We start from the raw sequence: 15,208 nt of genomic DNA on the forward strand, positions 1-15,208 counted from the left end.
TTTTTGTCTTTTGTCAGATTAATATCATGTGGGTTTGGATGGAATGATATGAGTAAATGATGACAGAAGTTTCATTTTTGGGTGAACTATCCACTATTCACTATCCACAGAGTTGACAAAACACAAACTGTAAATAATATATAGAGTTTCTTTTTTTAGCACTATTCCTACTGTATGTTTTAAAAATACCAGTGAATAATTCTCTCATTGCATCAGCCGATCCAGAGTAAACACCTTGCCAGTTAGCTCACCTTTCAGAAATGAAAGTAGAGCCGGGTGAATTGGCCTCATATTCAGCCGCAACCACAGCGCGCGGGAGACTGGGATTGTTTGCCAAAGGGATCTTAGTTTGACTTTTTGAACCCTGAATTTGCTTAGCATTGGCCTTGGCTTTACTTCAGTTTGTCTGCTGAATGTACAAACACCGTGATTTGATCTGGGTGCCAGAGCAGTTCACGCCTCCAGTCCACGCAGTTCATTTAGATCACTCTGGTGGGTTCACGCCTTGTGTGCGCTGATTTTACCTCTGGCTCTGTAGATGTATACAAACAAAGCTCCTGGATCAGAGATTGCAAATGTATGCTTTTAATTATTTTTTTAATCATAAAACTGGATGCAGAAGGAAACAGTTTAAGTAAATGATGCATTTTGTATAAACACTGAATTTAATCCACCGCTAAAATGTTTACACTGAATTCTACTGATTAAATGATGGCTAATTTAAACAGATTAACCTATAGGACAGAAAACACACATGAGATTGCTTCAGTATCTCAATTGATTCTCCTGAAAGCAATGTTATTATACTGAAGTATTTTGTTTCTCAGATTTTGTACTAACAAAACATTCTTATAATCTCACGTGTCAGAGTTTCATAAATTGCAAATTCGAGGCGGCATGTGAAATCTGAGATGAATATGAAACCAGACATTATTTAATATCTCAACTGTTGTGTCCTATGCAATTTTAGGAGAAACATCTGACGAAAGTCCGGCTAAGAACTCAATTAGGTCTTCTGAGCTATGAAGAGCAACCTCTGTGCAATAATAATAAGAATAAAAAAGAACATGGTTGGATTAAACAATTTTTAAATCCACAATCAGATATGACCACTGTTGGGATTTTCTTTCTACAATGAGAGAATCTAATTACTTTCATAGAGTATATCCTTTATGCATGCTCACTTATCTCAAAGAGGGAATAATACATTAGATGAGAGATGCACAATGCCATTCTTCTTCTGTATGCATTTAAAATGATTTTGTTTTAGATTAGATCCTAACATATTGACTTTAGTTCTCAGCTTTTTATTTCATCGATCACTAGCAATTTACATGAGCACTGAGCTGAATGAGCATGTCATGCAAGCAAATGCTAGATGGTTTACCATACACAAACTGCGGTACTAGATCTTTTAAAATGACCTGTTTTTCCCAGAACTCAGAGGACTTTGGTTGACCATTGCGGTGAGCATGGAGCATCTGCCCCAGTGTAGCTCTCTGGAACTGGACTGACTGGCTCAGCCTCAGATTTCTGAGGCTAATTGCACCGCTGAGGTTATCTGATCCCATTTCACAGTACCGAGGGACAGAAGGGGGACATTTTTTAGTCCAGAAACATTCTCCATCCTCCGCATGGAAAAATGCTGGGCAGAGTCAATGTCAGTTCTTCATAATGGTACACTCTTCAGTAAACATCAATCAACCAACAAAAATCATGTTTTGCAACTTCAGATATGCTGATAAGTAATGTTAATTTAGCAATTTAGCTACATTAATGAAGTTATGTTACACATTAAGGTATCCACTCTTACAGATCACGTTTTTTCCTCTTTCATATCTGTAAATTATTTTGGCCGGGAGCATAATGAAAAGTAGGTGACGATAATTGTTTATTTCTAGAGCCTGTTTAAAAATAATGAGCAGAACATCATTAGCATCAATAATGAGTCATTATGCTGAGACATGCTCAGCTCTTCTACTAACACCTGAGACTCAGAGTAGGAGCCTCTGGTTACAGACCCAACGAGATAGACGTACAGTACATGCTTCCAAAAGTGCATGACAGCATAAGAATAAGCATAAGAGCTGTTTTGCATTGTATGAAAAAATGCATCTCCCTGTAAGCCTGCAGGGTTTTCACCAAGGCAAACTGTTTTAAACACAAGTCGTTCTAAATTTGTATGACTTTCATTCGTTTGCAAAACACAAAAGAGGATATTTTGAAAAATTCCAAACAACATTTGACCTTACTGACAAGACAAACAAAACAAAACAAAAATGTGCCTATAACAAAACAAAACAAATGAAAACAAAATGTGGCTAAACAAAACAAAACAAAATGTGGCTAAACAAAGCCACAAAAAACAAAACAAAACAAAAAACATCAAAAGAAATGTTGATAATAATATTAACTTTTTATGAATCAACCAATATTAAACAACAAAACAAAACAGAAATCAAAACAAAAACATCAAAAGCTCCAGACCTGTCCGGAACCACAAATTGGATTCTGATTCATTTTGGACCTTGACGGATAAATCAGTAAAATGTGTTTAAACAATAAAGTGAGAGTATTACACTTATTGCTAAAACATATTTAATTAAATTAAAAATACAAGGGGCTGTATCCAATTTATGGAAATCTGCATGCACAGACCAAAACCAAAATATACAGTACGGTAATAAGCTGCACTGCAAATGCAAAGCGGTGTTTCATTTTATAGAATCTTTTAAAATGCTACTTTATCAGGCAGATTGTCCCATGCACACCACTCAGCTGGCTTGTGTACCGAACACAGTCAAAGTTCAAGTGTGTGACCCCTCTGTATTACAATAGGGATATACAGTGTCACAGTCTAATTGCACACAGGGAAAAAGCAGACGCTGTCTCCTTTGTTTGCTTCCTGGGGGCTTGAAAACGGCAATATAAAAATGTAAATATTGGGTTTTGGTGTGTGGGTCTGGGCACACAGGCTTCCACAGGCACAGGTGGAAAATATGCTCTCGGACGCCATGCTGGGAACCACATGGCCCCACACAACATGGGGGCAAAGAGTGGCTTGCTGACCTGGCACACGCTTTCCGCAGTTGGACTCTTTTCAAACCACCGTATTAGTTTCATCTGTGAGAGTGATGCACGCATCAACGAAGAGTAGGGAGAAGATGAGACAAAGAGACCCTCTGCCAAACTGCACCCTGTGAATGCAGATTTAAAAGACAGTCAGGGATAGTTTCTATATGGAGAAGTAACTATAGATTTTTATATTTTCTGAAGGAAAGAGTGCAGATTTCACTAGCACGATGCTAGGATGTTGTAGGTGGTTACCAGGGCTTTGCTAAGCAGTTTCTAGAGGCTTCTATGAGGTTACTTGCTGGTCCAAGTTGAATAGCCTACTTTAAAGTCTTTACACTGCAAACTCATGCTTAAAGTTACATTTTCCTGGTTAAAATATCACAAAAAAATATTGAACATGATTTTAATTTACTTGAAATGCAAGATTCATTAGATATTAGACTTGTATTGTTGTATCTTTAATACAAGTGTATTTTTATCTTACTGCACTGGCAGATTTTTTATTTATTTTATCATATAAAAAACAAGAGTTAAAAACAAGAGGAAAAAACAATTGCAATATTTTATGGACAAGTAGGAAACGACAATAAAGTCTTAATATTTTACGCAGTGTTGCTTATCTTGTTTTAATGATTTTTACTGAAAAACAAGTCCAAAAATATGACTATTTGTGTCATAATCTTCTGGCCCACTAGCAAAAGTCTCTAGATATGGCTTGGGTCCATATGTCAAAGCGAAATCTTTTGACTATTTTATTGTCTAACATGCAAAAATTGTTAGTCTAATCACTTAAAAAGTAACAAAACACTTCTTAGCTAGCCCCAGGTATCATTTATGTCTGGCTCACAAACTGTATAAGATGAGTAACATAATACCTTAGCTTTTTCATGTAACTGATGTTAAGTACGAACAACAATAAAAACGATTCTTTAAGCATTGCTCTTAAAATCAATGCATATACATCAGACCACATGCATATTGAAATCTCACTGTAATAAAATCTAACAGCTCAGATCACTGCCGATGTAGAATTGATTCTTTTTGTCCATACATTAGTTGCATGATGACATGACGTCGGGCCCCCTGCGTCTCGCCTTTGCTGGAGCACTGCTGAGAGGAAGCTTGTATCCATCTGGAAGCAATAAAGTTTTCTAGAAGAGTGCACAGTTTTATTTAATCTCCCCGTGTCTTACTGTGCCTCAAATGAAGGGCTGTTCCCATCTTGTCATCTGAAATCAGCCTCATGTGCGCCAGAATATGACACTTGCCACGCTGGGGGCCACAGACACGTTGTTCCCTGCTTCGTTTTCTGCTCTCTGGATATCCGCCTTGCAAGGTTCAACAGAATTGGTATTTTCAAACTAATTAACAGTTTCCTAGCATGCAAAGCTTTTATGACAACCAATTCTTAATTCTTAAAAATATAATTTAAAATTCTTTTTAAATTCTTTTTGTTTTGCATGCATGCTGCACAGTGCACTTGTGCATGCAATTTTAGGATTTAGGTTAATTTTTGCTAAAACAGGCATCACTAATAATATTTATCATGCGTTAGGGATTTGTTTAGATCACTTACATAAAGTAAGGTGTATTGGACATGGATAATCTTTAATCATGTGGCTTGTTGAAGACATCATAGATACTTGGATTTGGATTATTGATAATAAATTGGATTATTGATAATAAATCTTAAAGATGTTTGAGGCACAATTCCAATTAACATTTTCAGAAAATGAGTGTAATTACTCGTCCCGCTCTACTGAGATTCATATCATCCAGCCTGATTTCATAATAATCCAGAGAACATGAATCAGCAGCCGGTGAGTGTGATGAGAGCAGGCGTGTGTCATCGCTGGCTGTGAGTGGTGCCTACACACAGACACGCATGTAATTGTCAATGAGAGAGATGAGATCTCTGGAGATGACAGATCCATAGTCAGTCTTCAGGAGGGCTCTGTGTTATATGACCTCGTGTGTTACCAGACGTGTCATATTGATTTGGCCCCTTACAGCCCCTTTAGACCAATGACCCTGAACATATGGACCTTCTTATTTGTGAACTTGTGTGCCCTGCAGCAGAGGCACCAGCGGCCAAAATCTTCTTCAACCCCCTTCTCCATCCCCGACTGGGTTTCTGTATGGATTACTCTCAAATCCCTTTTAGATCACACAAAAGAGGCGTGACGGCTTTTACAAGAAATCTACATATTCTGTCAATGCATCTTAAAGGTGTATTTTGCCTTTTTAATTACTGCAATATAGAATCTTTCAGATTATGTACTGTTTGAACTTGTGAGTGTGTGTATATGCCACTGGTAATCACAAACCACATGATCACGTGATTACCTGTGGCATACAAAGGGACAGTTTATCCCAAAATTAAGTTTCAGTCATCAATTACAGTTGAGGTCAAAAGTTTTCATCCCCTGTTCCGAATCTGCAAAATGTGCAGATGTTGGGATCAAACAAAATGCATGTTATTGTTCATTTAGTACTAACCTGGATAAGATATTTCACAGAAAATATGTTTACAGTACATATAGTCCACATATAGTTACCTAAATGATCCACAGCTGTGTTTTTTGTTTTTTGGTTTGTTTAGTGATAGTTGTTCTTGAGTCCCTTGTTTGTCCTGAACAGTTAAACTGCCTGCTGTTCTTCAGAAAAATCCTTCAGGTCTCATAAATTCTTTGGTTTTCCAGCATTTTTGTGTATTTGAACCCTTTCCAACAATGACTGTATGATTTTGAGATCCATCTCTTCAAACTGAGGATAACTGAGGGACTTACATGTAACTATATATTGTAACTGAGGGACTTATATGTAACTATTACAGAAGGTTCAAATGCTTCAGAAGGATAAACCATGCATTAAGAGCCAGGGATGAAAACCTTTTGAATTTGAAGATCAGGCTAAATGTAACTTATTTTGTCTTCAGGGAAACATGTAAACTATCTTCCGTAGCCTCTGAATGGTAGTAATAAATGAAGAAATATAACATTTAGGCAAAATAAGAATAATGTACACATCTCCATTTTGTTCAAAAGTTTTCACCCCCAGGCTCTTAACGTAATTTTTTTCCTTCTAGAGCATCAGTGAGTGTTTGAACCTTCTGTAATAGTTGCACATGAGTCCATCTGTTGTCTTCTAGACACTATTGCCTATATCATGAAAAGCTCCCATTATTACTTAAATATTCCAGTATATTGATAGTAGAGTAACCACCTTTATACATAATTGGAATATGACCAAATAAATAAATACAAAATCATTCAGTGACTTTTATTGTGCAAAGCCATGACACTTCCAGTTCTCATTGCACAAGGAAACTGGAACAATCATTCATCAGCAAGAAGTTCTTTATCTTGGTTTTTCTTTCTTTCTAGCATAATTTCAGTTTACGTCAGCTTTCTAATACTTGCGTTAGCTTCCTAATTGCATCAGCAAAGCCACGTCAAGAGATTAATTTTGCTGCCAATTTTAATGTAGTTGTTAAAGTTGCATCATTATTTCCTTAAAAATAGATTAGCAAGTGTGCAGCTGTAAAGTGGTTAAAATACAATAGAGAGAGATATATATATATATAAAAAGTTTGTGTAAGCACAAATTTATGGGCTCCCAAAAATAGAGGGAGCACAGTATTAGCAAAAAGTAAAGTTCCAATTGTGTGGCCTGTTTTTTGAGCAGATCAGCAGGAAACACCAGTCAGGCTCATGCTTTACTAGGTGTATTATCTCAATCTACATCTCATTGCTTCTACTTAGCGGGCTGCTCATTTAAACTCAATTTTCCTGCTCTTAATTGGAGGGACTAATTAGGTCCTATTGCCAAAGACTTAAAAAAAAACTCAGAGCCCAGACCAACCTGACTAGTGCCCATGCTGATAAGCTCGGCCTGAAAAGGGCAGTTGCACAGCAGCATTTGGAGTCTCTCTATTAAAAGGGTGGACATGTGCAAAAACTGCAACACAATTAGCATCAAGCAGATAAGTCGGTCTCTAATCCTGTTTACGGTCGGCATTAGGCAGATGTGCCAAGATTGATTCGGACAAGGCGCAGGCTTACTGTAATGTAGCAAGGAAAACCCCCCCTTTTCAGCCTTGTCCTGGTCTCCACCTACCCTTCAAGACCCTCCCTCGCCCCCTTGGAGGAAGCTTCCTGTACACGGCCGTTAACATGGGCCACTTTGTCATTTGCCCCGGCTCTCGGAAACTCTGCCGGGAGAGATTATCTCTAGTTCCCACTAATTCAATTGACTCAGGGTTTTTGTAGAGTGACCACAATGAAACGCAGCTTCGGAGTTAAATAAATAGAGTGGTGGAGGTATAGAGAGGTTCAAGCAGAAGCCTGAGTAGGAACAGATGGCGGCGGGTGTCCTGCGCAGTAATGTGAGAGGGTAGTTAATGTTCTGAAACGCAGAGGTGCAGCTTGGGGTGCTCCTAATGAAGAAAGGCTTTCACATGAGGAGAGAGAGTGTCATTTAGAGAGGCAGCTACAGAACTTGGTCCATCTTGAGGCTCGGCGACAGATTTCAGTGTGGTTTAATTGGAGTTTGCCTGTGGGTAATGGTTTACATCAGGGGGTCAGGGGAGAATAGGAAGCTCGTAGCCCAATGTGACGCTGGGGTATCAAGTGTGGCGCTGTTGAATGTCTGAATTCTAACCCATTAAAACTTTATTGTGTTGCTTGTTTTTGGTACATATTTTGTCTATACAATGCAAGTCAAAGGGGTCTGATATTGAGACCCCACTGATCTTTGAAGGTTTGGAGTCAGTAGTGAAGACTTTTATTTAACAAGGACACATTTAACTGATCAAAAAGGGACAGCAAAGATGCGTACATCGTTAAAAATTCTATTTCAAATGAATGTGTGAACTTTTCTATTGTGTACTTTCTATTCATCAGGAAATAAAAAAAAACAAAACAAATGTTTTCAATGTTGGTAATAATAATAAAAACCCTTAAGGCTGACGATAGCCATATCAAGAATAAATACATTTTAAAATATATTAAAATATGGAACAGTTCTTTGAAATAGTAATAATGTTTCATTTATTTTTTTTTGGTGAAGTATGCCATTAAACCCATTTAATTGTCAAGTGCTGCTTCCCTGTTATCAAAAAATTAAAGAAAAAAAAAGACAACATACAGAGAACCAAACTTAAATAATTATATCTGCTTATTGTTTTGAGAAAAAAACTTTCTCCCATGCACGAAGTTTTGCCATTTAAACACCTAACGTTAAAACCCAACTCAGGAGAGAAGAAATGTGTAATATGAAATATCTTTTTGAAATATGTCTTGTGTGTTTGCTTTAGCTGACCGTGATATGAAGAAGCAGGAAGAGTATGTGGAGCTTAAGGACGTGTTTGCTGTGAAGGTAAAGAAGCGGCGCTCTGCGGGGCAGCAGACGGGTGGAACTCTGCTGGGCATCACACTCTTCCAGTGCAAGAAGAAAGGACTCAAACTCAAAGAACATGCCATCCACTTCAACAACCTCAGTGCGGACCACTGTGAGATTTGGTTCAAGAGCCTCAAAGAGATCCTTAGCGGTACGTGCACACACCAAAGCTGCTCAACATCCACCAGCCGCTGAAAAATTAAGGTCACAAATCAAACATTAGGCATTTTAGAATTACTTTATCTAGGAGCTTCAGTGAATTTTATGACATGCAAACAGTAACCTGGTCAACATTTGCTAAATTTTATTGTGCTTGCTGACATTTATTGAATAAAGATAGCCTTGCCCAGTAATGAATCGGAGACAATTACTCTGTAACTAAACCTAATGTGTGTAGCATTTTAAGTGTGCTCTTTATGCAAGACAGTGTTAATTATGCTGTTTTCTAAGATACTTTTTATGCCGAATTCTGTAGCAGCATGTCTCATTTGCAGTGAAGGCAATCTCATAATGCACTGAAGAGAAACAAAAATATTGCAAATGACAGAGAAAGTCAGAGAAATACAGCAATCTTTAAATATATATATATATATATATATATATATATATATATATATATATATATATATATATATATATATATATATATATATATATATATATATATTTATATATATATATAATTATTAAATAAATACCCAATATTTTCGTGTGCTGTGTTTACTAAAGCTTAAAAGTTTGACGTATTTTTTTACATGCTTTAAATTGATAAAAAGTGACAATGAAGTTCCACTTCTACGTTCTAACAAAAAATGACATAGCTCAACTGTTTTCAACATAGATAATAAGAAACGTTTCTTGAGCACCACATCAGCATATAAGAATGATTTCTGAATATCATGTGACACGGAAGACTGGAGTAATTATGCTGAAATTCAGCTTTTCATCACAGGAATAAATTACATTTGAAAATATTTAAACAGAAAACAATTATTTTCAGTTGCACTAATATCTCACAATTGTACTGTTCTTACTGTGATAAAATAAATGCATAACATATTTAGTCAAAAACATTTGACAAAAATCTTACTAGACTAACTTTTGGACATTTTGTGTATTTTTATGCTTATTAGAGTACAGTTTAGCAAAATGTGAACACCAAACTCAAAACAAGTTAGCTATATGTATATGTAACTCATTGAGCTGCCTATTAGCATTAAACTCACTTGCTCATTAGGATTTGGAACAGGGCCTTTGTATCACAATTAAATGATTTCTCAAGTATGCATCAGACCTACAAATATGATGTGAAATGATGTTCAAGGTGTGTCAGCAACATCCTGTCTACACAAAACAGTCATGAATAAACTCCACGGACTGCATTATAAGGTACTCTTGTTGAGAAAGCCGAGGGGCACCATCTCTTTTGTGTGATGACCGTATCATTGTGCCTGAAGGGGGAAGGGGTCTTGAAAGAGGTGGTGTTGGCCGCAAGGACCTGCTGGATCAGACTAGAGGAACAGGTTGGTCCTACGGCCTCCCTGGAGTTTGTAATTATCTGTGCTCCTCTCGATAGCATTCACTGCCAAGACGGGCCAGCGGCCTGCCTAGCGCTTCGCTGTGCTGCACGGGAGACAGGTGTCCTTCCAAATGCGTCAGAGCTCTTCGTTCTCTGGTTCTCCAAAACTTGGGGGAGGGATGCAAAGAGAAGATTTCATAGCGGGGGATTCAGTAAAAGCCCGTCTGAGACTCTCCCGAGGACCAACAAAATGATTTAGGATAAACTTCCTTCGTCAGCTAAACAAGCGTTGAGCATTCAGATGATGCCTTTGTGAAAATGTTTAATCTCTGTTAATCCTGGTCTGCAGACAATGCAGCGCTGCACATTTTCACTGATTTAATCTAGCATCACAATTAGGCTGAAAGTTCAATTTCAGAAATCCTTCTTCTGCCCACAGTGCACCCCACATAAATACCGGACACCATACATGTAGTAGGCTGTATTTAAAACCAGATTGGATATGAGATGTGAGTTTGGGACTAGATAATGGTGTGGGGGAAATCTCTGGAAACTTGTTTTTGTCCGATGAGGGCCTAGGCATAATGCTGTATTAATGCCGGCTAATCCTTGAAATTTCAGTTACAGCACTGAGTAAGAGGTGATGTAACAGCAGCAGTGCTCAGGAGGTGCATTACTCACTGGGAATTAAGGAGGGCATTGTCCAGGCCTCACAACTTTATAATATCAAACCCTTCCCCCCAGCTTGATGAATCCTTCTTAAGACTATGGCCATGTAACTTCTTTGCACGAAAGTGTTTAAAGATTGAAATGCTGGATTTTTTGCTGGTAATTGTGAGTGAGGGCTGCATGTACTGTGGGTAGAATATGAATTAATTAGCATAATTAAAGAATATGCCTTGAGGGAGCCCAGAGGAGAGAGGACATGCTTATTTAGTGCTGTGAGGAGAGAAATTAATAAGCAAAGATGAGATTCATTGTGGTGTTTTACAATTGAATTGTTGAAACATTTAAAAACCATCCAAATACAGTGTTTAAAAAGTATATAGCATGTAGACTTACACTGTATGTCTGTTGGCATAACATTTGAATCACTTCTGGATCTTGTCTTAGTTACATCCAGTCTTGTATATTCATGACTTGTAATGCTGGTATGCTAGTAAAATAACCACACATTTCACAGCTAAATATTAATTCTTAATTAGATTAATTTGTTGTGAAAATATTTAAAACTTAAGTCTTAAAGTAACCTAAATGTACTTTTTTGCTTCTACATCAGATATTAAGACTTGTTTTCTAACAAGGGATGTAGCGATTCACTCAACTCACAATTCGATTCATGAGTTTAATTTAACGATTCGATTCAATTCACTATTTCTTTTTAACAAAATTTGATTTTAGGCAAATTATGAATTAAATGTGTCCTTTTATTATTTCTGCTCTATATCATAATGCTCTACCACTTGAGCCAATGTAAATAACAACTCTAAATTGAAATTTTAAAACAAGACCCAAATCAAATAAATAAGAAACGCTAATAAAAGAAAACTCTTCATATAAACAAGATAAGTCTTTATCTTAATTTAGAATTAAAAGCAGGCAACCACTGCATTTTAATCATGATCCAAACAAAGACGCTACATATGCAACATTTTTAATCTAAATTAGATTGTATAATTTCGAAATTTGAAGCAAAAACAGAATGGTTTGATGTTAGTTTTGTGAAACTATACATAACAAATATCAGCATAACAAACAGAAACAGCAAACGAGCTGAATGAGATGCAGATTCACTCTCTGCCAGCAGGTGGCGATTAAAGCGTTTCCTTGGTTTACGCTGTTAACAAAGCAGCGCTGTAATTATGAACTTTAATATGAATTACACAGAGGTAAGAGAGAAAAAAATACCCTCAGAAGTTTGTGATCGTGATTTTCTAGCATCTCAACCGAATTGAATCTTCACATATTTTAATTGATTTTCAACCGGCTCACGGTTAATCGTTACATCCTTATTTATAACAAGTATTCTGCAGACCAAATTATAAACAAGTTTTTACTGAATAATTAATTTACAGATGAGGTAATTTCGGTGACAAAACAGAATTACAAAAGCAATTAAAAATACTTGAAAAAAAAAAAAAATTTAAACTTGCATTCATTTGCAACCTGAGGAAGGTCGTTTAACAGATATGTTGCTTAAAAATATATGATGATGACGCAAGTTTGAGTACTGCAAGAATAGCATATTAGTAATAGCATATTAGTAATAACACAGGCAGAAATAGTGAGAGTATAATGAAAGGATCTTTTCTTGATTGAAGTAAACATGCAATTGGCTGAACAAGCAATAAAAAAACGTACTTCACACATTAAGCTGAATTGAGCATCAGGTGTTTCTTCTTAGAAGTGTATGGATTTGTTTAACTAAACCCCAGAGCTATAACGTTTTTTTTTTTTTTTTTTTTGGTAAGTCTGATTGTTTAAATGAGCAATATCTGATCATTGTTTATTGTAAATGAAAGGTTTCAATAATTTTGGGTCATGATAAATCATGTACATTATCTCTTCTATACAGTATGTGACCCTGGACCACACAACCAGTCAAAAGGGTAAATTTTCTAAAACTGAGATTTATACATCATCTGAAATCTGAATAAATAAGCTTTCCATTGATGTATGGTTTGTTAGGATAGGAAAATATTTGGCCGACATACAACTTTAATAAAATCTGGAATCTGAGGATGCAAAAAAATCTAAATATTGAGAAAATTGTCCAAATAAAGTTCTTAGCAATGCATATTACTAATCATAAATTAAGTTTTGATATATTTACGGTAGGAAATGTACAAAATATATTCATGGAACATGAATATCATAATGATTTTTGGCTTAAAAGAAAAATGTATCATTTTGACCCATACAATTTATTGTTGGTTATTTCTACAAATATACCAGTGCTACTTATGACTGATTTTATGGTTCAGGGTCACATATACTGTATGTAATAAAGAAACATTGATTAGGGTCCATTTCTTTCTTTCTCCAGGTTCTGATAAGCAGCAGCACAGTTGTCATGTGCTACACAATCACCAACTAAATCTATACCTTCACAAACACATGCAGTTGTTAAGAAAGCATGGCAGTTTGTTTGGTCCTCGTGGAAACATCCACCCCACTCTCTGCACCCCATGCACATGCTCTCACACGCACATCGACACATGTTTTCCATAGCTGGATTATCTCTGTTATTTTATTGGCTGTTAAGCGAGTGCTGCCGAATCATTAGACCCGAGGCACACTGGATTACAGGGGTGCTCACCTGTTACAGTGATGTTTCCCAGGGAGGCGGCACAAAGGAGGGTGTGTCCCAGCTGACACTCCGCACAAAAGGTGAACGGTCCAAACCCCCAACCACCCACCACCCAGACCCACAATCCCCAGTGTGATTTTATTCAAGGTGAGCTGTGAATGCCGTCTGCAGCATCGCCGTGTTTTTCTGACAAGCCATGTGATGTGTGCTGACACATGAGGTGCGGCCGCCCAGCTGACAGATTAAACCCTGCGGTCATAGAGCGAGTGCTCGGGCCAGGCCACAGACCAAACGTGTGGGGAGACGGCCGGCAACAATAGTAGCACCTGTACTACAGTCTACTCGGGTCCGACGTAGTCATCGAGTTGAACTGGAATAGACTCCTTGTGTCCTTAAACCCTCTTTTGAAGGATTAGTCTAGGCAGGTCAATCAGAGCCCGGGAAGCCCTCCGCGCTCCGCTCCGGACACATAATGTGCTCTTGGTGCTCTTGTCAAAGCGCATGGTCACACTCCTGCGTCAAGCTGGACTTTATTGTTGTAGCCCTAAAGGAAGGAGAAAAGACAAACAGAGAGAGGAGAGGACTCAAGGGTCAAGCACTGGGTCCATCTCATTCCTCCAAAGGCTTTTGTCACCCATCTGAATTCATATGTGCATTTGGCATAAAGCACAACGTTGGCTATTGTGCGCCGTGCATGAAATTGCTTTGAGTTGTTTAACAAGATAATAGGTGAAGCGAAATCTCCCTCGGAACGCGATTTTAAAAACACGTTCGGCATTTGAAGGAAGCATGGTCCTGCGCTGCCTTTACGTGAGCTGATGTACAATAGCTCGATAGCTGAGTGGATAATGTTACACATTAACAGGTTTTCCATTAAGTCAACCTGCGTATCCATGGTGACTCTTTCCCCTTGGCTCTTTGGAAACGGATCAGTCTGTGTATCTTATTGACTGGAGCACTCTTACTTCAGCTGGGATGTTTTCTGACCAACCCAAACTCTGTCTTGCTTTGATCCTTTTTTACATTAAAGCCAAAAAAGGTTAATAAAGAGTTAAAGGTTTAGTTCAAGTCCACAGTGACAGAGTTAATGGAAAGATAATTCTGGAATAATTTATATATTTACTCTTCTGTGGAAGAGTAAATACTTTCTATTTCTTATAAGTGACACAGATTCAAGAAGCACAATTTCAAATTGAACAATAAAACTGAAGTGTATAATATCTGCACCACCAGCACTGCCAAACAGAAAATAAATAAATAAATAAATAAACCTAAATTTACTTAAAGTTTAAATTTTCTTACACTTCCCTGTCTTCCATTATTGACTGCAATTCCTATTGGCACTACTAGTGGAGTAAAAAATAACAGACTTGACCTTTAAAGTCTGTTTAAAGATTATGTTTAATGTAGCACATCAGTGCATTTGATTAGGCTTCACTTGAAAGTTGAACACCGTCATGCATGCATGACTACAGAAAATAAGATGCAATGAAAAAGTCTGCAAAAAATCTCATTAGTGAGCATTTACGTCCTATTTTAAACTAACAATATTTAAATATCTGGTAATCTGCTTTAGTATCGGGAGCAATTCTCACTATTAACTAATTACATATTAGCATGCCTATTATTAACAAATTAGTAGTTTATTGAGGCAAAAGTCATAATCAATGGTTTGTTAATAGCAAGAACTGAACTTCAAAGAACATAAACGTATCTGGACAATATACAGTATTTCACGATTTGTGGTAATATCTTAAATATACCTATATTTTATCTTACTGGCGATTTTTTTTTCTATTTGGTTTTAGCTTGTTTATATATAAAACAATAAAAAACTCTGCCAGTGTAGTAAGACAAAATATACTTATAAAAGGAACAATCTTTGAAAACAAGTATTAATGTCT

At 37.0% G+C, this 15,208-nt stretch overlaps 1 protein-coding gene across 1 annotated transcript in view; it reads left to right on the plus strand.

Moving 5' to 3' along the window:
- Window positions 1-15,208, plus strand: part of cerkl (CERK like autophagy regulator) — a 53,623-nt gene that overhangs the window by 3,518 nt on the left and 34,897 nt on the right. The window contains exon 2 of the mRNA XM_026271285.1: window positions 8,393-8,626. Within this exon, the coding sequence (XP_026127070.1) occupies window positions 8,393-8,626 (234 nt within the window). The remainder of the gene's footprint in view (window positions 1-8,392; window positions 8,627-15,208) is intronic.

This window comes from Carassius auratus, chromosome 9 (genome assembly GCF_003368295.1).
Source record: "Carassius auratus strain Wakin chromosome 9, ASM336829v1, whole genome shotgun sequence".
NCBI classification, from domain to species: Eukaryota; Metazoa; Chordata; class Actinopteri; order Cypriniformes; family Cyprinidae; genus Carassius; species Carassius auratus.